Here is a 25,038-nt window from a genome sequence, read left to right on the forward strand (position 1 = left end):
TGCCGGTGGTGCGCACCACTCCCACTAAGCACAGCTAACCAACACGCACGCACAACGTCACATGTGCCACGCCGTTCACTCTCCTTTTCACCCTTGACCATGCTGGTTCCTACTAGGAGCTTTTAATGCTTTATAAAAATAATTAAAAAATACCTACAGAGTAACCGGTGGCTTCTCATGAGGAACGGCCGCGAGAGCTGGGCCTGGTTAGCCCGGAGAAGAGAAGACTGAGGGGGGATCTGATCAATGTGTACAAGTACCTGAAGGGAGGGTGTCAAGGGGATGGGGACAAACTCTTTTTGGTTGTCCTGTGTGACAGGACAAGAGGCAGCAGGCACAAACCTAACCACAGGAGGAAGCTGCACCTGACCGTGAGGGGGAATTTCTTCCCTGTGAGAGTGACGGAGCACTGGCACCGGTTGCCCAGAGAGGTGGTGGAGTCTCCTTCTCTGGAGAGCTTCAAGGCCCGCCTGGATGCAACCCTGTCTAACGTGCTCTAGTGACCCTGCTGAGCGGGGAGGTTGGGAAGGGACTGCTGATCTCCAGAGGTCCCTTCCAACCTCAACCATTCTGTGATTCTGTGATTCTCAGAACAGCAGGCAAAACTGGGTGTTGACTTGCAGAAACAGGCGAAGGTTTTTAAGGTATGATTCAGCCAAAGTGGCCCCTTACTAGGCCAATATAAGTATTTTCCACACCAGCTCTCTCTAGCAAGCCGGTTCCTCCACGCTCCGGGTATTGCTCTCCACCCCAGACATCTATATTTGGGGAATTTTTCTTTCTTAGTAAGTGAAATATTTAAGGACACAGTCCTTCTTTCCTCAGTGGGTGAGCATGGGCAATTACCACCTCTGCCACGATACAGAAAACACACTGAGCTAATAAAGTTGAGATCCTTTCTGTAACCATACATGACAGTCAAGCACTTCAGGCAGAAAGGGTCAACTTCTGGCCACAAGTACATTTAAATGGCAATCAAATCTTATGACTAACAGACTTTGAAACTTTTATGGTCATTACAATTTTGCTACAGACTATTTATAGTCTAAAAACTAAACTCGTGTAAACTTTCTTGACCAATATCAGCGTGTCACCACTTCACCATTTAACTGACTGCTAAAAAATTCTCCAAGATATGACTGCTTTACAGATATTTTATCTTCCTGTTAATTAGTAATTATATATTGGCAGGAAAAACAGTGTTTCCTTCCAATTATTCCAGAACTCAGTGATTATTTAAGCTTTGCTAATTAACAGCGGAGGGCCGGTACCTCTTCTGGGCAAATTGTATTTGATAATCCCTATTAAAATATACATGTCAGGAGCTGACTTGTAACAAACAACACAAAAAAGTGGCAGTTCAAAGGGTATTAGATACAGCACAAGGCAAACAGGGGCCTATTAAAACTTGCCCAACTGTTCTGAGGAGGATGCCGAGGGTCATTTCTTCCTCGTTTACCATCTGTTTGGTTTCTGACAAATATCTGCGGTGTGAAGGGAGGGTCCCACAACCCATTTGGCTTGGGTCACGGAGCAAACCAGGGCTCTGCAGCAATCTCAGTTAGTCACAAAACTGCACTTCACGAGCAGTATTGTACACACAGTTGAATTTTTTTTTCCCTAAGAGCTGGCATTTAGAGATCATTCCTTAGTTTTTAAAGCTGTGATCAAATATGGAGGGGCAAAGACTGAGCAGCAGGGAGCAATTTCACAGGCTGGCCTGCAAAGCACAACCCAACAGTTGGCTTTTTATCCAGTTTCCTTACGCTGTTGGCGGAGGAAGGATGCTTTCCTTCATCTGTCAACATCCCGAAGCAAAACATTGCCCCAGAACCATCGGGGTTGGCATACAAACGGACGCCAACCCCACGCCGGTGAAGCTCGGTGGGTTGGGACATCGAGGCCCTGTGTCCCACCACCTCCCCCTGCCAAACTCATGCGGCTCCGGGCCGGAACAGGTCCCACCTGTAAAGATGACGCCGAGGATTTCTCCCTTTTGGCCTGGTCTGCACACGAGTGCACGGTCGAAGTACCAAGCCTAGGGTTACGCAAACCTGCCTTAACCATTTAGAGGGAAAAGAATATAGGACAAAACATAATGCTGAGAAATTACTTCTGATGATTGTTCCTCCCACGCTTTCTTCTAGCAAATTTATCACTTACCATATTTTAAGGAATATTTGTAACTATTCTAATTTAAAAGAAAACCTGAGACTCAGTGTGTTATCTACAGTAGCTATGAGGACCTTCATAGTGTGGAAGTAAAGAGCTGTAGGAGAAAAGACTGCAAAATGATCTTTTCAAAGATTACTTTTCATACTCTTTTTTACTGTTTTCTAGCATATGTGATTCCCCTGTTCAGATATTAAAATGTTTCCAGGTTAACTCTCAGTGGTTCTTATAAAGTAGCCTAACGAATTAAACAAAACCCAAAATTCACCAGCAGTTTATGACCTTGCTGCAGAAAGGAGACATCTGTTTTAAAAGACAATAAATTGCAAGTTTTATAAACCTTTACAGAAAATAAACCAAAAGATTTTCTGTTACTGAATTTGGCCTGTGGCAACAGTTTCCAGTGTAATGAGAGCTTTGAATCCTCTTCCCATACAGTAAGCAATCGAGCCCATGTACTTTTAAAGGGAACTTTTAATTTTAGGTTAAAAGGTTAATGTATATACAAATATAATAACTAACCTAAAATAACTTGTTTATTCTGGACTTATTAAAATGTAAACATGCTAGTAATTAACAGCAGTTTTAAATAAAATGAGAGGTATTTTTCCTGAAGTATAAAGGCCTACAGTTTTCACCACAGTTCGCAACAAGAAAGAAACCAACTAGACCAAACTCAAAATTTAAGCAACTAGCCATACGTGCATGGCATGAAAATCTCCGAGAGGGCCAGGAAGCATTGGAAGAGGGCGAACGAGAAGGGGTTTGGTGTGACCAGCAGCCCGAAGGCAGCCTTGGCCGCGCACATGGGAAGGAAAGGGCAAAGCTGCAGGAGATGCAACCTCAGACCCACGCTAGATCCGTGGGCAAATAAGAGTAGAAACAATAATAGAAAGATGCAATTTAGCGTATCTGTCGTATCAAGGGATCTTACTGAAAAAAGGAACACTATGGAGAAAAGCTAGATTTCAGGTTCATTTCCATGACTCGGAGCTCAGGCTCACAGCTTGGCTAGTGAGGTTTCAAACACACATTTACGTACTTTCCTAGTTCTAATTTTAGCTTTACGTTATTAGTGCTGCTGTTTTCTAAACCCAAACAAAGGTTCAGCTTAGGACAAAAAATGAACACTGAAGACTATTATTAAGTTTTCTCCAAAAAAGCTTACTCATTTCTCCCTAACGCCATTAGGAGTTAAAAGGCCTCCCAAATAAATATTTCATCAAGTTTCACGTTAGTATAATTCCACTGAGGAAACCACAAGCACTTTATTTATTTAGCTATGCAACAACAATAAAAAACCCTAAGAAAACATAACCCCAAGAATTACATTTGTTAGCATTAATGTATTTTATCTTCTTCCTTTAAAGGTTCTTGAAGTCGTTCACCAACTAAGATAACTGACCACGACTGTGCCTCCACCAAGTGGCTTCCTAAATTTGGTAATTAAAAGATAATTGTAGCCACAGTATAGTAACTTATGGCACAAAAGGCAGATTTGTGCATGTCGGGAAAACTTCATAGACTCAGGGCAGACTGGAAGATTATGATAATCCGGCGTGACCTCCTGCGTAACACAGACAAGAGCATTTCAACGGTAATGGTTGCAAGGGAAAAAAAATCCATTCTTCCCTGCTCTGTAAGCGACTGCTATCAACCCAGTTTCAGAACAGTCCTATCTCCAGATTTTTAAAGGGCCAGCTTTGGCCCCCCGTCTACTCTATGACAAGCCACTTAAGTCTTCAAATGGAGATCTCTGAATCTTATATAGAGCAAAACGTTTTTAAAAAGTTTATTTCCAGTGAGCTAAACCCAAGTTGAACACCATGCTTAATGGAAAGGAGTAGTTGCTTCCTTGCTAACTAGAAACGATGATACAACAAATGGATCAAGGCTTACTTGGGAAAGTGCTTTGTCTTTTCTTCAGAAAACAAAGCAATGGCATAGCCACCTATTAATATATTAAACAGTGTATTAAATATTGTGAAGACTACTCTTTCTTCTGGAGGCTGTAGATTTTTAAACATTGCTAATTTTAAAACTGTAAAATTGCTTTAAGAGCAGATCATCCACATGCTAAATGCTTGTTTGGAAGAGGTCAGCCTTCTCATCTCTCACTGCACGGAGGAGAAAGAACAAGTTTATGTACTTCCAGTCCTGGGAGCCTTCAATACTTCATAGATTGAACATTCACATAACCTTAAATCTGCAAGCTGTTGCCATTTTTAATTCAGTATTTGCTTTTTACTGTGAGTATAAACTCTTTAAAATCACTCTGATGGTTTTCTTCAATACATATACACAAGTTTAGGAGTTAGCAAAGGCAAACAGCAAAGTGAAATTTTTGTCTAAAATACTGCCTAACAGTTATAACTCAACTGACTCTACGGTTTGCCTGCATAAAGATCAGGGAAAATCTGTTTCCATCCATGACCTTTCTTCTGAAATGGATAAAGGAATATCCATAATTGAACAGTAGACCTCCCTCGGGCATTGTGTTTCAGAATTCATATTGACAAGCAAAATGAAGTAGTTCTAACTATGCATGACTGCTTTTGCATATCTTCAGCTTTAATACTTTTCCAGCCTGTAGGCTTGGATTTTCTTTTGGTCCACAGAATGCACATTTAACCAGTCTAGTTGTTAATTATCTTACCAACAACTGAATGGTTAAAATAGCACAAAAAGTTGACAAATTAGAAAAGACCATGCCTTTTTTTCTTTCAGTATCTGGCACACTGAGATACCCACTATAGCAATCCCTTTCTATAAACAAAGATAGAAATTTAGGAAAAAATATATATATATATATTTGTAAATGCACAAAACTATTTAGGTTCTTACATATTTAACTTAATTTTCATTCTTAAATTATTTAGATGTGATTAAACATGATGTATACCTTGCTTGGTGAGTTTTCAGTAAAGGATCAAGATCTCCATAATGACAAGACACAAACACCTATTTTACTGCAAGAAAAGTTGGTGAGAAAGTTGACCATCCTAGCAGGTTGAGAAATAAGTGCTCTCTTTCACTCTTACTCTATCAGACCCTGCTCATCTTGTAATGAACACTATGGGGAAGGGGAAACAGTAGTACTCCTTCTTCTGGAAGAATATTTATTTAACTGAATTAAATATGTAAGTTATTAATTAATTATTAAACATGTAATGTTTAAACCTGCAAGTGTGCCACAGTGGGTATCAGAGACATAACTTTGTATTCATTTCTGTAAATTTATTTTACAGAAATCCAAACCTGGATTGTTTGCTAAGGGCCACTTGGAGTTCCTCCAAAGTAACTGATACTACCAAGATATCATCCAGATAAGTAGGAGACTGCAGGCAGTAGTTAGATGAACAGAAATCTTGATCAAATTTTGAGAGCTGCAGGTAAAATTTTGGAAGTAGAAAATGAAAATATGCAAACTGAATTGATCAGTAATGGGCTTCTTCCTTCACTAGATGATATCTTTGTGATACTAATTCACTTATTCTCTTTTCTTTTTTTTAGATTTTCTTTATAAGAACATAAAGAACATTACAAATAATGAACTGCAAAACTTAAGTGGTAAATTACACAAATTTAGGAGAGATTTTCCAAAAGTGATTTTTCTTAGCACAACTGGTCTAGTTTCTGTCATTAAATGTAACAGTAGAAAGTGAAGTATATGTTGAATTTGCAAAAACTATCTTAACCTTTTTACTAAAATCCTGTTTTTCCCTATGTGGAAAATAATTGGCTATATCAAATGCATTAACCAGCATTTTGGTTCTAATTAAAAAACTACTGCTAAGTGGCTTGGGAAAGCAGGTTTATATTGAGCTCAAAGGAATCAGTCTTTCAGTCTAAGAGCAGATAAATGCTTTGAACTTAATGCTTCAGTTTGTACTGAAAATTGTACCATCTGGAAAGGGCTATTTTGATTAGTTCCTTTGCTGAGACTTCTCTCTCTCTCTCTAAATTCATATAATTCAGTACATTCGTACCAGGGCTGACCAAAGGAGGAGAAAGTAGAGGGGAAAATAAACTGTCCAAAACCCACCACTGCCCTATCTCACTGACTCCCACTAACTTTCAAGTATTGTTGACTAACCAGTCTAAATTAACTTGTTTGGGTTCCTGTGTTCTTATTAGAACAAATATTTATTACCCTGGGTTCCAGAATTCCATGTAGGATCAAATATATACTATATTGGACTTACCAAAACCAAAAGCACTGGAACCGCCAACACTCTGGGAAGCCTGAACACTGGTAGAGGTGTAGAGTCCAGTCACCAGTAAACCATCAAAGAAAGTGCTTGTTGATATAGTCACTGAAACGAGAGAAATAAAATTTGTAAGTAGTATTTAAGATTCTGTATAATTCTGTAATCACTCTTACCCTTGAATTAGGTCCCAGCTATGCATTCAATACAGCAAATTTACCTGATTTCCCCCAGTACTTATGACACTTCAATGCCTTTAGCTTAGTTTTCCCATGTAATTTTCCCAAACATGGCGTTCAGTGTTCAAGCTGCGTGTGCCATTTCTGTATGCATTTTTACAGCTTCCTCAGAGTTTACTTAAAGAAAATTGACTGTTTTAGAGATAAACAACTGGCTTTTATTGGTGTCTGAGTCAGATTCTATTCCTAAATGAATCTTAAGTCATGTACTAGTACTCATCTGCAGCAGGAACCAGACACAAATTGAGCATTACAACATTTCAACAAAACTGAAATGTCCATCTCTGGGAGGCTTCCTTTGCTAGCAGCACAAAACTCTGCTATACCACAAAATAGACGCTCAGTGAGCTTGTAAAAGGCAGCATTGGACGTATGGCTCCTAAGTAATTGTCAGGACATTAGAATATAGTACACGCAATGAAATAACCAGGATTACAGTACTGTTCTGTCCAAATTTAAATAAACGTTTAATCCTATAAAATATGTAATTTAACACTCTAAGTTGTATGTCAACCTGAGTCATTACAGATCACATGCACTGAAATAACTCCCAAATGTATTTTTAATAGATTCTTAAATATTATCAGTATAGTTATCATCCAAATAACACTTATGGGTAACACCGGAATAGAGGTATTCTTTACTAAAACTGATAATGCTTGCAACTTTTTTTGTAAACACCAATACTCACATTTTTATTTGGTAACTTTCAAATATTATCACTGTATGCGTATAATCAGGTTCAGTAGTCCCATCTTGGACAGACCTGAATTATTAAGCCGTAGGTTTTTCCCGTGCTATAAATGCAATATCCTATATGCTCAGATTGACTACACTGATCTCATAGCAACGTTTCTTGTTTCTCTTGTTCATATTTATGTTTTTTATATTCCCTCTAACACTAGATTGTGTACCTCTGAATTGAAAATCATAGCTAGGAAATTTTACAAAAAGATTCATTAGATAACTTTACAACAAGGTAAATTTTCTTCTCCTTCTCCCCTCATATTTTTCTGTCTATTATCCTTTTCTACATTGCTTTATTGTAAATCCTTACTCATATTTATTTAAATAAAGGCAAGCTGTGTTGCAGCAGAGAGATTCATGCAACGAGATCTCCGTGTAGAAGAGCCTATGACTTCTAGCCTTGTACACTGAAGATCTTCCCATCAACAGTTTAGCTGCTTGTGCTTTCATACTTTATCCTTTTCTTCCCTCTTAACACACAGGGATCAGTGCTCGGCAGCGATTACTGCCTCCCCTTATGCCACCCTCCACTTCCTCATACTGCTCAGACATCACGAGCTAGTGATGGTCCTGAAGCAAAGGACTGCTAGATCCTAGCACAGGTTCCTGCGGTTATATGTACAGCAGTGAAAAAAAATCCCTTCTTAATCCCCAGCCATTCTGTAGTTACTGGGATACATATTGCTTCAAGCTTAATATCAATTACATACAGAATATGTAAAACATTGAAGGGCTTATTTTGTTTTCCACAGAGGAACAATATTTACTATGTTTAATTCATCCTTCAATTGTCTATGTCCAATCATTTTCCTTTCTTTTTTATTCAATAGTTGATGGAATAATTCCTGAACCCAGCTTCTGTGCTTGCAAAACTCCAAATTTTGCTGTTTTACAACAGACACTTTCCCTGAATGCAGACAGTAGCTTTAGAGCCATATGCTCAGTTTTTAAGAAGTGGCCACTTCTGATATGTTAAAAGAACAGCAAAAGATACGAGATTTTCAGAAAGTAAAATAAGTATTATGGAGGAAAAAAGAAAAATCAAGCAAGCAAACAATGAATTCTTCCTGCGTGTGATGAAGCGGTGAATAATGCAGCACCTTTTATTCCCTCTGTGCTTCTAAACTGACAAAAGGCAAAACATATGTTGAAAAATATGTCTGTGCGTTATTTTTGAAGACCTGGGAAAAGCAGCCAGTGGCAAGCATTGATAGAAGGGCACTGGGCCAGTGCTTTGCTGCCATTTTGTTTCCCTGTGGGGAAGCATCTTATTCCTCATTGAGTAGCATATAATGCAAAATCCTACTGTGAACAGGTGACCAGTCTCTCTCTGGGGGAGGAGTGATATTTTACAATGCCTGTATTTGATTTTGGACATACTTGTATGATTGTCAACCACCATTTCACATGAGCATGTAATAGGTCAATTTTTATTGTTGAAAAATTTCCAACACAGTATGGCTCCCTCATTAAGCCTCTGGGAAACCGCACAGCGCCTCTAGCACATTTTTTAAAACAGAGCACTAGGCTGTTATTATACATATGTCATACATTTCAGAATAATTTCATAGTTCTTCAAGAGGAAAAAAATTAACCCTGACATTCTCAGTGATGATTTTTTACTCTAACCAACGGTGAAATACATCAAATTCATATGAAAAAAAAAATCCAGCATGTCAAATGTTAATGATCAAGCACAGGAAAGCTAGTGTACTGGCCAGCAACAGGATCATGATTTGATGTTGGGACTAGCGCTTGCAATCAAGGGCTCTTAAATTCCTGTCCCCCAGTCAGCATTAAGACTCTTCCAAGATCCCATTGCTTCTGCCTTTATGATGGCTCAGTCCATATGCAGCTGTTGCCAATTCAGGAGTGATGCCAAGACCCATGAGCACCTTGGAAACATCTGGAGGTGCACAGCTGGCACTTGGGCAAGGGCCCACCGGCGTGCCTCATGCCACCCTGCCCCAGCACCTTTCCTTGGCAGAGCAACTTGGGCAAGTGGCAAAGCGTGGGGCTGCCTCAGGGACCAGCTGGCAACTAGAGGGGACATCAGGCACTGCCACCTCAGGTGCACAGGGAGATCAGTCTTCTTGCATGGCATCTGGCAGGGAGAGGAAGGACAGGGAGCTCACGAGAGAGCTGATGGGAGCTGGGAGTCCACAGAGCAGATGTGCTGTGGAGGCCCTCGGCTGCCTTGAAATCACCTAGTGATAGACCGAGGCCATCCTCCTGAGAAATGCAGGAAGATTGTGCTAGGAACAACATACCCAGGGGGCTGACTGTGCAATAACACCCCGCAAACACTGTAGGTGAGGCTGATAACTGCTATTTTAAAAGCTGCCCAACATTTCCTATTATAAGGCTCTATTTTCAGTTCCTGAGATGTTTGCCAATTTTTATCCTGTTGGGTTTTCTCTATTTTTTATGGTAACTGCCTGCTTCAGACTGCTTTAATTCCTGGAGGGAGAAGGACTTTCAGTCAAAATAGTTCATTCATTTCTGAGATGAGGTTAGAGGAAAACACTGTGTTGCCCTGCTTGAAAAATTCCAGTGTCCTTTGCTTTCAAAAGCTCTTTCACTTTGAAGCAGGGAACTGAAATTTCCAAAGGGTATGCCTTGGCGTGAGAGTTCTCCTCCAAATTTGGACAAATTGTATACACATGGGAAAAAAAAAAAAAAATCAGAGTTCACACATGCTCAGTAGACGCATTTTTAGCAGCTAAATATTTCTGGAGATTCTGTCCTCATTTAACATGCTCAGAGTTCTGAGTGCTGACTAACAGTGCTTATTGGAAAATTTTCTGTGAAATACATTTCAGTCTAAATATACTACTTTGTTGAAGCAGAAGTGCTTCGTAGTGATATCAGTTCCAATGATGCTTTAATGTGGGAAGTTTCTCAGTGTTTTAAACCAGAAAGTTATGTCTGCTGATTGGAAAGAAAGGGGAGGAGAAAGGGATCCAAATCAAAAGTCTAAGTCTTCCGATGAGAAAATATCAATTCAACATAATCTCACCTCACAAAAAGCTCAAAAACTTGCAAAATGTCACAAAACTGAAGCTACCCCCCAAATCTGATTAGACACCATTCCCATTAACTTGAACATAGGAGTCAAAAATAGCTCAGAGGGTAGGCAGAAAGCAAGTGAGCTGGGATGGGGAGTTTGGTGACACTGAAACCAGTACAGGCAAGGTGGCAAGAGAGATATTGTGGAGAAGAGGAACTAGGAAGTGAGGGGAGGAGATGACAGTGGATGGGCAGAGGAGCAGAGAGAAGACAAGGGAAAGGAGAAGAGAAAGGATCTGCAACTGTGGCCTGGGAAGACTGGAGAAGTTCAGTAAAAGGGACTCATACAGGGATGGCAGGAGAGATCAGACATAAGCGAGAGGAGGTAGTGTGTGCCCAGTTAAAACTCCCTACATGGGAGGAGAAGAAACCAGAGAATATAGGAAAGGGAGATGCTGGGATTAGAAAGCAAGACAGGTTAAATAAAAAGATGTGAAGCTGAGTGAGAGATGGTCACCAGCACTGTCTGTGCTGGAGTACAACCTCTGCAGCCAGCCTAGGGTGCAGTTTCCAGATCTCACTCATCCTCTGCTCTCAAAAAACACCTGTAAAACGCAACAGCAAAGTGCAGGTCACCTTCCTATGGTTGTCTACACTGAGAATGACAACCCACTATGTTATCTGTTACTCCATGTGTGAATCAAGTGAACAATGCTTATCTGATGGACATAAAACTTTCCTATCCATCAGTCATGTGGACACGAATTCATAGGTTAGGTGGTAACTTCAGTTTGTTTTTCAAAAGCCTAGAAAATGCCTACCTGGAAAAAACATTATGTCAGAAACTGGGAAATATCACAGTAATTGTCACTCTACCCTACCCTTCTTTCTATAGGATGGTGTCAAAATGTGGCCACACAACTTCTTTGGGCACCCATAGTGCATTTCTGAGACCCACAACGCCTCCAGTTCAATCTCCTGCAAAACAAGACTTAACACCCAGCCCCTACACACTGCACTTCTAAGCACTTTATAAAGATCAGCTAAATGAACACATGCGTTGGCCTGATCCTGCCAGCCCTGTGTCTCTGAGGAGCTGTAGGGTACTATCTCATTAAGAACTGATGAGATGTGGCAGCTTCTCTCTGGAGATCCCTTGCACTTCCCATGACAGTTTTCTGCGAGAGACCTGGATTTGGTGCCTCCTTTGGGACAAGAAGCAGCAAAGCCTCCAGCAATGCTGGGAGCTGTTATATCTCAAGACGGAAGCAGGTCAGGAGGAAGTAGGGTGGCAAAAATGTTGATTGAAGTCATACCATACATGGAAGTACCAGCATAAGAGGAGAAACAAATCGGGTTTTGAATTTTGAATTGCAGTTATTTTCATGTTTTTCTAAGAACCTCTTCCTGTGCATAGGAATTTCATTTTCACTGTGTTTTCAGTGATTTTACACTTACTGTATACTGTTTATATACTATATATAACACACAGCATTATGGAAATTTATTAATCTGTGCAAGTAATTTATCTTACATTCTCCTCAAGGATAGCTTTAATCTTCTAAAACGCAGATGCATTTTGACTAATATTCAAAATACAGTCTTAACTGCAACTAAACTGCAAAGGCAAGACAGAAGAAGGGGATCATCTCAGGAGCTATGTAGCACTACCAGGATTTAGCTGATCTTTAGCATCAGTTGAATGTCACCAAGAGGAGTGATATATACCAAATTTCTACAAAATTTGCAGCTGCTCTTGATGATAGATACTAGAGGGTTACTTTACTCGACGGCAAAGAAAAGGACAAGATGTAGAAATACAGATAAGATACTAGAAACACCATGAGTGGAGATTTAACAGGGTTGGAGAGAGAATTAAGGCAAGAATCCTTGAAGCCCTGTATACTGTATATACAAGCCACATAGCCTTAGTGGAAAACTGTACATCTCTATACCGTGAAGAAAACATAAAATAAGTTTGGTATGAGAAATAGGATCACTGGAGACATCAGATATACAAACATAGGACTTTTCTGCATTAAAGCAAGGGCAGGGAGCTTTTAGATTCCTTGAAGGTCAAAGCCAGTTCCTTGTAATACTGTAGTATCACTGCACACCTGGGCCACAGTAGGAAATTTTCTTTTTAGACAATAAATTGCTTATATTGAAATTATTTTTTTGTTTGACTTCTCAAAAAATGTATCAGTCTCTAAGTACTGGAAGTCAGGTGTACAAGGGCACCGTTCAGAGAGACTTCTGCTCATTTCTTTTTGTAGTTGCCTGTGAAAGTTGTGTCACTGAGAAGGGAGACTGACATCAAACACAGGAAAGGCTGTCAATACCGTCCCAAGTTCAGAGCCAAGCTGAACTTTACACTAAAACCATTAGCAGTGGGAATGAAATCTTAAAGCGGTGTGTTTGGGATCACCCTGGCTCACAGACTTGCATACAAATGCTGTCTCACTTGTATGGCTCATAAGATCAGAAAGGGTAACTGAGTCATGAATGAGTTTGTGGATCCACTTAGGAGACCAGCACCGAAACGTTCCATCCTCTGATTATAATTTTCTGCCCCATTGGCAAATACTGAGTCTGGTTAAGCTGTACCCACAACGCTCTGGTAGGCACTGGACACACAACGTACCCAGACGATTACAACAGGCACACCAAAATGAATGGACCTTCTCTAGTTACCACTCCTAAACAAAAGCTCTCTAACAACTGGCTGCAGTCATGGCTAATGTCACTCTTGTTACTTACAGTTTAAAAATGCATGGTATATACTGGATTAATGTCTGCTCAGTGCTGCATACCTCCCATGCAGCTACGAACACCACCAGCTTGTTGCAGTGGAGACAGCTGCACCACACCACCAGGACAGATGAATGGTCACCTAGCTGTAGTGTTCCCTAAGGGGATTTCTGTACTCCTTATCTGTAGTTCCACCAAGTCAAGAAGAGTTTGTGCAAAAGACCAATTGACACAAGGAAGATGTCTTCCCCAGTTGGTCTTGTCTTGTAGTCAATGGTACCTGAATGTTACCATCACGCAATACTTGACCACAGGCCCAAGTGTAAACCCATCCCCATTGCGCAGTGCAGCCTTACAAGGTACAGCTAATACTGAGCCAAATCTTTAAAATATCAGCCTACACTCTGAAATGTCAACTACATATGAAATTACTAGGAAGGAGAGAGTAAGCTCTGATACTTTATTTAAAGTGTGGCATGCTGCTTAGATATCAGAGTACAAGCAATCAAAAAACACTCAAGTAGAGTTTTAGAGGTGCTTATTCAAAATAATATGCTGGTAAATGTATTTGCTTTCAAAATAAACCCAAACTCAGGAACTCATAATTATGCAGCAACTTCAAGTGCGAACACCAGAAAGCTCTCCAGGACAGCATGAACCACAGGTCTGTCCCTCATCCAGCATAAACAAAAGCAAAGAAACTTGGGATTATTACTCATGTTGGTTTTGTTTTTCTCCAGATAGGTGGGAGAAAACAAAAAGAAAGAGATTTCAGAATAGTTAAAAACACAAACACAGAACAGAGACAGCAGTCTTGCAACTGAAGATGTTCTCGTTGTAGGTAACAGCTTTCTAAAGCCTATATCAAAGCACTACATTCACAAGAGAACAGTAAATAACTTCTTAAAGCTGGACTGATGGCATATTGCATAGCATCATTTCTAACTTGTGAAGACTTCATCAATAATGTCAATCATCAATAACTCTTGGGAGGAAGGGATTAAAATCCATAAAAGGTTTATTAACCTTGCTCTTAGATAGCTTAAAGTTAGACCTGATATGGCTCTGCATTACATTATCAGCTTCAATGGTTCTGCCCCATCACACCTCTTTGTCTCTACAGCTTTTCAACTCCTTTCCAAAACTGATAATGAGCAACAGAGTACTGAAAAACGATTGCAGATGTGTGGCAAGATGTCAGTACCATGATATATAGAAACATCATTTGTCAATGATGCAAAAAGAGTAGCCTATCAGTCTTATGAAAAAACTATTTGCAGAGACACTACTCATTACAACACCTTTTTGAAAGTTCCTAACAAGGAAGTGATAATGAGATCAGCAGCAACATAAGTAGAGTTTATTCTTATATTCTTAAACTACTAAGGACTGGTCATATTTATTAAGAGGACTCAGATGCTTCCAAGCCAGCACCTCACTGGACAGTAAGAATCTAAAGGCTAGACCTGTGAACTGGATTGAGCACCTAAAACAAGCATAGAAGCCCAAAACTGAACCAAAGAGCCTGAGTTCTCGTGCATCGAAATCCTCAAATTAAATTTTTGTCACAATGAGAACTTAAAATATCTCTTTCTGACAGCTCCACAGTCACTGGGAATTTGGCTATGCTGAGCAGTGAGGTGCTTAATTCCAGACGGCATCAATAAACACATTGTACAGCCTGGTTTGGTAGGTCCTGTTAGAGACCCAACAGAGGAGGTGCAAAACCAGCTGCTGCCAAAGCAGCCTTCTTTTTAACCAACAGATAAGTAATTAAAGCTCTCATCTAGGTAAGAAGATCTGGACCTAAATTTCCCAAGTGAGTATCTTAAATTGTTTTAAACCTCAGCATTTATGTCGCTCAGCCAATGTCCCTCAGATGCAGGCGTTTCATTTCACATGGAAAAATTGAATGTTAGCTGGCACAGAGAGAGGTTTGTTCTCTATTCCCATGGTCAGGGCAGCTGTCTTGCAAGAAGGAGGCTGAGATTTCAGTCAGTGGCCCAGTGAATATGTGCTACTACTATATAAAGCCCCTGAGAACATCATATCTATTTATGACACCCCATTTGGTCTGTAAATCTCACCCTAATGTGGATGCCTAAAACAGGCTAGATGAATCACACTTTAGAAATGCCTGTTTTTCTCCACTGACTTTAAAGGGAGCCAAGACTATAAAGCTCAGCAATAGATATCAACACTGAAGATGTCTAAAGTGAGATGAATCCCACCCTAAGAGCCACATACACAGAGAAATTTAATTATCCAACTTCTATTTAGATGTCCACTATTACTGACATCAGTGGGAGTTTAGGAGCCTAAGTAGCAGCCAAGCATCCCACTACTTTTGCAGAGCTCACTCAAGGACATGAGAGACAATGACCGTCTTTATCTCCTTTCCTGTGCTTTGCCAAATATATCATCAATGATTAGCAACTTAGCAAGTGCTGCTGTAGTACTGAGAAGCTCCAAAGGGTATCAGCCAATGTTTGTAACTCTGCTTAATAACTCATGGAGCTCTGAACAGCATAGATGAGATTAAATAAAGAGTAAAAACAGTGCTCTAGATAAATAATAAAATCTATTTCACAAAAATGTGCATCAAAAATGTCTCTAAAACCAGTATCTAGCAGAAGTTGGTCAGTGAGAAATCTCATTGGTGTGCTGGGGTCCACAAAGAGCTGAGATCTGTTTTTCAGAAGTTATAGTCCCTTCAGAGGATCCACAAAGTAAACAATAGCTGTACTTCAAAGCTATTAAGGTCACCATAAGAAATATAAAGAATTAGGCTTGAAGTTTCCTAAGTTTGTATTCCTGTGATCTTAATGTGTTTGTACCTAAACATCTACAATTTCTCACTCGAAATTCAACTATTGAATTACATTCATATTATAGCCAAAACAACAACAATCATCTAAATACTACTAGCTATAAGGATTAATGAGGTTGGCTATTTATAGTTTTAATTTATGAAACACAAAAACTGTCATATTATTTGTTAAAAAAGCACCTCCATGCAACAAAGCATTGTTAATCTAAGAGTTAGCAGAATAACATAATAGCTGGCAGCATAAGCTTTAACAGTACATATAATGTTTAGACTCAGATAATTGAGAAACTTTTTGTCAAGCCAAATGCATTAGATCTCTTACCCGAAGGCCCCAGGAGCCAGCAGAAAAGCCGTTTTCAACTCCAAGCACTGCAGAACGTGGCACATGGTGGCTTTTGAAAAAATCAGCACCGTCTTGGCTACCTGTACGAGCCTGCCCCGTGCAAGCCACGACACTACTGAACCGCGGCTTCCCTTCAATTCTGAAAACTGTATTTTTTTTTTTTAAGTCACATTTCATTTTAAAAACATTCTCTTGTCCTGAAGCCTTTCCAAGTTTCAACCTAAAACTAGTTTTGCCGTGGGCCTGCAGGAGCAGGAGGATGTTTCCTCACCAACGCTGCGATGGACACTCAGCAATGTCCACAACGGAACAACAGGCTCCCCATGTCGCAGAGGGCACATTTCGTCTAGGCATAAAACAAATATCCTAATCAACACTAATCTGCTGGCAATGGTAACACCTTGTGCATAACAAATACTTAATCTATCCTTGAATAATTCTGTGGTCTTATCTGGCTACCACTGATCTCCTGTTAAGTTTTGAATTCAAATTTCATCATGATTGTATGAAATATGCCAGCACAAGATTTTTCATGAAAATAGATTAAATGGTATTATGAATTTTTATTACTCTATTACTCTTTATTGTGACATTTCTATTACTCCAAGCCCAAGAATACTGACCTCTGTTTTTAAGCCTAACCTTATTTTTCATGCTTTTCGAGTTTATGCGAGGTTGCCTGTTTGATACCCATACATGAAAATTTCATATTGTTGGCTGTGATCTCCATGAATTATTTAGAAAGTTTGAATAAGACTGCAGCACTCAGATTTTCAGAAGAATTTGGAAAATCCCTTTATTCTGCAATCCTTGAAAGACAAACACCTACTCACTAAAAAACTAACAAGGGCATTAAAAAAATAAAATGAAGGGTTACTTAGAGCAACTACACTTATCTGCTGGGAATTTATTATAACTCAGTGATATCTAAATGCTTGCAAGAACTTTTGTCTTAATTTTAGCTAAAGATGCAAGCCAACTAAAACTGGGCTGTTAAACCTGTTTATCTCATACTAAAAGAATATAAATTCTCTTATAGAGGCATGAATTATGATAAGCAAATACAAAGAAGTGTGTGAGTTCTAGTGACACTGGAGAATAAGGAAACCTTTTCAAATTAAAATAAGCACGTGAGGATTCTTCCCTAACTACTAACCTGTGATACAAAATACAGCCCTAAATAAACATAAGATAAAAGCTCTATCTTTCCCTAGACATCCTGAAAGAAATTCTCTGTAGCCAAATTATTATTCTTTTAGAGTTAAAAAAAAATAATAATAAAACAAGTCAGTTTCTTCCTCTCTGTAAGTCCTTCAATTTGGCCTAGAAGCATATCAGGACCTTAAATATGGCCCACTTAAGACCTACTTTTCACTCTGAAAGCGCATAAATAATATTTATCCAAGTCATAATGCATTAAAAATTATTTTGGTGTATTACAAAATTTAGTATTATTTTCTTGTATTGGTGCAAATGCAACAGTGATTGCAAATGCTTCGCACAATGCAAATGCAACACAAAACTGTATTGACTAGTTTCAAATGTTTTTACACTTAATTTCCTGAAAGCGTTCTACAAAGAAGTCCTGAATTGCCAGAACTTCGTTGGTTGGTCTGAAATACAAGATACAGAATGGTGATTGGCACTCTGAGGAAAACGCAGGGAAGTAGCAAATACAACATAGACCATATGGCAAACTCATGCCCTAGCAGACTGGCAGGTAGAGGCCAGGCAGGAAGCCCCACAGTACCTCAAACAGCATGATCTGCTTGTGTTTAGGCAACTGAATCGTACCCACTGAGCCACCCAAGGGCCTGTTTCAGCCTGGATGTTCTAACGCCGACCAGCTGTAGATGCTCTGGGACAAATGCAAGAAACACATGGAGCCCAAGTCCCACATCCTCTCACAATACTCGTCCTTAGGTATGGTCAGCTGTGACATTTAACCGTCATCAGTGAACCACTGAACTCCATTTAAATGACTGTATGTATACTTTCAGAGCTTCAAGTAGCAAGGAGTTCCATGGGTTAAATTACACATTGTGTGAAGATGTTTTCACTTTATTTTTTTAAATACTTGGTTCTATAAATTCTTACATTTTCAGTGAAAGTGTTTCTGCTTTCTCAATAGCACTCAACATTCATAAAAATCTTGCATATCTCCCTCAGTGATGTCTTTTCCAAGTTGAGGAATCTTACTTCATTTTTGCATTACATTGGGAGGTACTCCCCATCTCTCATCATCTAGTGAGATATCTTCATCTGTGATTTTTCCAAGCTGAGACAACCAAATCTGCCGCTAACACTAGAGACTGTGGCATATCAGTGTATTGAAATGATGCTGTCTGTTTTTCTCTTTGTTCCTCTCCTCTATAATTCCTAAGGTTCAGTTTGAGCTTTCTTGGGCACTGCTGCTCAGCACTGAGGTGATCCGTGTTGAGATCCATTCTCAACATCCTGATGAACATATTCAGGGTTGCATCCCCTTCTCCCCTCTCATTTTAACTGTAACACAATTAATCTTATATTTGACTGCCTCGAATAGTGTGGTATATAGTGTTGTTACCTTGCTATTAAATCCCCCTACCACGATCACTTTAACGAAGGCTAAGATCAGACACCAAGTCATAGAAATGACAGTCCCTTCCCATCAGCCTCCTTCATCACTCCCCTCAGCAGATGCCTTGTGTGAAATAATTCAAGTGAAGTTGGCACACTCTTATAGCTTAGATCACGAACAAGAGTAAAACTCAAACCAAGTTTCTGACCCCATTTATCTTTAGTTTATTTGCGTTCATCTTCCTTACGAAGACAGAGCTTTGCAGGATTATGAATGAACTACAGTAAAAGGAGACCATAAATAAGCTGGTGCTGCAGCTGAGGAGCCAGACTAAGATTGCTCTCCGCTAAGGCAATGACAGTGACGGTCACCCAGAACGTGGCATGACAGATCTGGCAGCAGAGCATGGCGGAGAAATTGTGTATCCAGGGCCCTGCGCCCCTCCACAGACTAGCAGCAACAGCAGCAGGCAAGGCTGCCGCCGCGCACGGGGTCGTTTTGCAGCTTCCACTTCTGAACACTTCACAACAGCGCTCTGGTGACAAGGTGTGCAGCAAGCTGGGTGTAAGTACAGCTGCACTTCAGATGCAGATTTTTTTTTTTTTTTTAAAAAAGGGACTAGGGATGCTCTTGGCTGAACAGATGTGTGCGGAAAGCAGTCCTCCTCACCCGAGCTGCTCCTCCCAGCATCCCTTGTCACTCAACAGGTGACTAAGGCAGGGATTTACTCAGTAAAGCCAGCAATGCCTACACTGCAGCGTGCCCAGTCCCGAGCAGACCCCAGCACGGGGTCAGCAGCTCCAGGAGGGTTTGCTGCAGCTCCCTGGGAAGCACACAAGGGCAAAAGTAAAGAAAAAGAGTACAGCAATGTAAAGACTGAAAGGCACTAAGTGTTGCTGGGAACCATGAGCAGGAAGGACCAAAATACCTGAAGCTGATTATTATGGGAGCAAGGCAGAAGGGTTGAAGGGAGGAGTGATTTAATTTTGTATTTATGTATTTATGTATTTAATTTTGTATTTATGATTTATGATTTATGCAACAAAAATAATTCTGCTCAAGCAGTGACCTGTTCAGTGGGTGCACAGTGCTACTAGGGAAGGAGGAAATAGTGCTAGACAGCCCCCACATCCATCTATAAGATGGTGCCATGCTACAAAATAGCCTAGAGATTGATTGACATCTTAAAGTAGACAGGATGGAACAAGTGGGGATCCATATGGGAAGAATAAATAGTAGTGTTTATACAAAATATTCAGTAGTGTTTATACTGAAGTTTGCCATATGAATGACGACTGAATGGTAACAAACGTTAATATAATCTGTGGACCACATAAAGCACAAATATTGCCAGGTCTAATGAAGGTACAAATACGTATTTCTGAGGATTCAAATCAGAGCAAAACAGAAGAAACGTCTAAAATATATTTTCATTAGTCTCTTGACATTTAAAAACATATTTATTGAAAACTGGGTCAAAGTAGTGAAAATAACGTGCTTAAGAAATGAAATTTCTAAAATAAGAGCAATATTAAAGCTCAGTGGCATCTGTTTCTCTTATCTTTGTGGATATACGGCTAAATGGGTCAGAGGCAGAGACGATCACAGTAAGCGTATGTATTGTGTTATCCTTACAGTACAATTCCTTACAGTGTGGTATGTAAAGGTTAGGTATGCCAAGTGATTGATAGCTACCTCAGAAAAGATGTGATTGTAGGTATGTCATTTTGCAGTAGATAGTTTGTTCTTTGTATGAGGTTTGTTATAATGGTCAACTATTGAGCCAGAAAAACTGAGGGTTAGACCAGCAGGGCTGGTGCAGGCTATGATTAAGAAACATTTGGCAGAGCTTGTTGGGAGAGAGACTCCACAAAGTCGCCTTCTCTGTGCTCTGCTTGGGCCAGGGACTGGATGTGAAGATAAAAGAGGTCCTTTCTAGCCCCGTGCTTCTACGTGCTTTATAACAGATGCTTTGCCACCTTTAAATTCTTACAAAAGGCCGAGCTCAGCATTTTGAAAAACACAATCAAGCAGCACACACACAGCAAAAATAGACTACAGCACTATGACTTCTGTTGGATGAATTGGTCATTATCATTTAGTTGCTTCTTAAATATTTTACATACACAGCTAATTCCCAAGTGGCCACTTTCTCTTCTGTAAAAATACTGAGCAGAATGATCTTGTCCCTGTTGTGCTCATCTATCCCAGATAATAAGAGTACAAATTCCCCAAGCAATTAACAGTCTTTTAGCAAATCAGTTCATGTCCAAGCTGAAATTTCTTCTTCATGTATTGCAGCAAGACAGATAAGTATTCACAGCCACGTCCCTACGATGACTCGTATCTTGTTAGACCAGAAACACACACTGGCTCAGTAGAAAAAGATAGCTCAGCCACCTGGCCAGGTTTTCAGCAAGCCCACAGCTCCCATTTGTGTGCCCTGGTGTCCCCCATGGTCTTCCCTGTCCCACAGGAGATAACCACTAAGAAGCACCTAAGAACTGGCAGCGTTCAGCACGTCACTACAGGATGGCAGCACAAGGGCTAGAATGGCAAGCGGTAGCCCTGCCACTTCCACACAGCCTTGACAGTTTCCACGCAGGAAGTTACGAAGTGATCTCATGCCATAGCGATGGTGCTCAAACTAGGCATGCGTTAGGCACAGGCGTGAGCAAGTTAAGTGAAATAGAGCTACAGCAGACGTGTTTTGGAAAGATGTGTATAAAACTCGTAGTCATTGGCAGCAGAGGACTGGAAGATGCCTGCTGCAGATGCGCCAAACGGGGAGGATATCACATAGCATCCTCTGATGCTACATCGACCAGCGCTTAGCTGAGGCTTCCATTGCCTCACGCAAAGTTTCCATTGCTTCACTCAAAGCTTCAAAAAGCTCAAAAAGCACAACAGAAAGCATGGGAAAGTCAGCTACCTGGCAGACTAAGATGTATGATTGCCAGAGCTGCTCTCCTAGAGAGGAGATGGTTAGTAACGGGAAGGACTATTTTGCCAGAATAGCCTGTACCTGTCTCCTCAACAAAAAGTCCAGCTAGCCAAAGGCCATGATGGCTTTTCCTGGCACAACTCCACTAGTTCTGAAGAGCTTGTTAATCTTTCTAGCCCGAGTATTTTACTGACAAATTGAAGGAAGGAAGGAATAAAACAAGCCTATAATGTACAAAACAGACCAAGCTGCCCCCCCCACACCCTCTAAAGTGGCAAAGTGAATCAGGTTTATTTGATGCAAATACCACCAATTGGACAAATGCAATACAGCACGAGGAATGCGGCTTAAACTCATGGCCCCTAACCAGTCATTCTTTCTCCCATTTAGTGGCATCTCTTTATATCACTGAGTAAACTGGGTTATCAAATAAGCTCCCAGAGGCACTAACCACCCCAACAAGGCTGTTAACACAAACATACGAGCTGCTGCACATCTTGGCTAAATATTGATGTTCTTTTTTGGTGCAAAATAAAGGCAATTCAATCACTATCGTGCTAGATTCCCCTCAAGGATTATGAAGGTCAAGGTGGTAGAGTGACCAACACATCCCGACGGATCCAAAACCCCAGTGTCCCTTCCACAGAGCAATGAGGAGGGTGAAATATCCCAGCGTGTCATCACTAGCAGATGCTCATTTTTGAAAGCAAATTCTGAGCAACTGGTGAGAGGAGAAGTGTGCCTGAATGCGAGAGAGGAACATCTATCTTTTTACCCAGTTCTGACTCACCAAACAAGACCACTGTCAAATTCTATTACCTTGAGTTAAATCAGAGAAACTTTTTACTTATGTGAAGAGAATTCTTTGGTTTTACTACAGATGTTTGAGGTCAGACCCTTGGAGAACTCAAAAAAATTTGGGGGGGGTAAGGGGGGAGGGAAAAATAGTCAACAGAAGCCTCTTTGGACATTTTCAATGTGAGCCTTTACTCAATAATGAAAATAGATGATTGACCAGACATCATTAAAGGTAGTCATGCCAGTTGATATCTGGTAAAGAGTTATCGGTAAAGGAATTATATATAATTGTTATGAAAACCTGGAAAATTATATTCAGCCTTTTTCCTGCTTCTGTCTTTGAAATTCTGTTGTTACTTCAAAGAGTGACTCTGACATCTGCCTAATCCACTCAGTTTTGCACAAGGAAGAGGAGAATCAAACTATGATAAGCAGAGGTTGGTCTGTGTATCAGTTGGGATGAGCTGTATGCTATATTTGCAAAATTTGTGGTAGTTTTTTTTTTTTTAAAAAAAAAGTGCACTGAAATAATTTAAGTTGTTTTAAGAATCTATTACTTTATGACATTAATTCAAATTAAGCAGAAGTAAATGCAATTTCTCCTACCCCAAAATCCCAAGAAAACTGGACTTGGCACTTATGCTAAATAAGCATAAAAATAGCAATAATTTGTGCAATGCTAATATTTCAACATTTATCTTAGATATGAAAATTGAAATTGAGGAGTTTAAAAAAGATTGGTATACTTATAAATTCATAACTTATTAAACATTCTTATTATGCATTTTTTCAATGTAAATGAAATACTTTGATCTTCCTAAAGTATCATTTCAGATGACTGAACTGAACATTTCCGTTTCTTCCGTGAACTGAGCCAAAAAGTTTAGTTTTTATTAACATCTACACTCCACTGCATTTTCCACACACTTTGAATTGGGTGTCCCACTCTCTGTTGCTACGCTGAATGTTGATTTATCCAGTACACCAAAAGAGAGAGCCAATAAGATCCTAACCACAGTCTTTTTGAAACTATATTCCAAAACAAGAAGATACATTTGGGTTTTTTTTTTGATCAGTTCAAGAGTAAATTGTAGGAAGCAAGTTTTTTAAAAGAACCATTTTTCCCCTCAAATGAAGCTCATCCTTTCAAAAATTTTATTATTCAGCTCTCCAAATGGGGGGAAAAAAGAAAAAAAAAAAAAAAGGAAAAAAGGAAAAAAGAAGGTTGTTTCCTAAGGAAAATATTCAGGTCTGTAAGAATGGCATTTTCTATTACAAAGCTTTCCTAGACAGATCTAGCAGCATTATACAGGCAGTAAGTTCTACTAGAATGGCTTTTGTCCCATTTCTTAGAGGGAAGAGATACTCTCAGTACAGGCAAAGTGTACAGGAATACTTCAGGTCAAATAAAAAAATAAAACCCCCTCTTTATGAAAATTTTTTTTCTTTTTCCCCTGGATATATTTTTCCCAGTTGTCAACACTGAAATAAACATGACTAAACGCAGTTTTCCTGTGAGCTCACATGCAAAAGCGGCTTGGGTAACATATTCATTTTGCTGTTTATATTATCCTTTTGCAAAGGAAAGAGTAAGTCGAAATGAAAGCTGAACCTCTGAGCCAGCCAGCATATTGCTGCGCGACTTATCGCAGAGTTCAAGATACAGCCACCCTCCAAAGCGCATGGCAAAAGATGAGATTATATGAATTGCACCCATTTTAAGATTTCCACTTTCTCACCCAAGGACAACTTCTAAGGGCTTGAACCGTGCCCCTCAACCCTGCCACGAGATGGAGAGCACACAACCTCCCTCCTTCATGTTCCCATACAACTCCGACAGCAAGGAGAAATACATGCCACAGAGTCCAAAGTGCGCCTAACTGCCCCAGAAAGCGAGGTAGAAAAAAGAAAATCCTACGGACTGAGTTCAAGCAAGACATCACCGAACTGATAATCATGGATGTAAAAAAGACTATCAGCCTGTAGCATTCTTGTGCTCATTCCCATCTGTTTAACTTGGAGTTTGCTTTTTGCAGGCAACCAGAATTACATGTTATGTTGAGAGAGGCTCTCTTGAAAAAAGAAAAAACACTGCATCAAAGCAAGACGACTTCTACCTTGGACTCGACTAAATTGATCGGCTATAGCCTGTTATTACACTCTCAGGGTCTGCAGGCAGCTGGGCCTCATTACAGCCAGCAGAGCTTTAGCCATTAACTTCAGAGCAACCAGGACAAAGCACTCCATGCAACGAAGATAATTTAAAGCATGTTAAAGCAAGGAAATGAAACGGTATATAGTGTTGCTGACGCCACATGCTAAGCGTGCTTCCTTCGAGCGCCGGGAGAGCGTACGTCCTCTGGGACAGGCTCTCCTACACCATCCTGGTTCTCCCTCTCGCCCAGGGGTGCAGAGCCCAGCAGGACCTCGCGGGGCT

General features: G+C 40.1%; 1 protein-coding gene across 1 annotated transcript in view; it reads right to left on the reverse strand.

Annotated features, from left to right (window-relative positions):
• The window catches only part of RELN (reelin), a gene marked incomplete at its 5' end in the record, with an annotated part of 298,882 nt that overhangs the window by 243,500 nt on the left and 30,344 nt on the right, over positions 1 to 25,038 (reverse strand). Inside the window, one exon of the mRNA XM_062580854.1 lies at positions 6,378 to 6,488. Within this exon, the coding sequence (XP_062436838.1) occupies positions 6,378 to 6,488 (111 nt within the window). The remainder of the gene's footprint in view (positions 1 to 6,377; positions 6,489 to 25,038) is intronic.

This window comes from Rhea pennata, chromosome 1, assembly GCF_028389875.1.
Source record: "Rhea pennata isolate bPtePen1 chromosome 1, bPtePen1.pri, whole genome shotgun sequence".
NCBI classification, from domain to species: domain Eukaryota; kingdom Metazoa; phylum Chordata; class Aves; order Rheiformes; family Rheidae; genus Rhea; species Rhea pennata.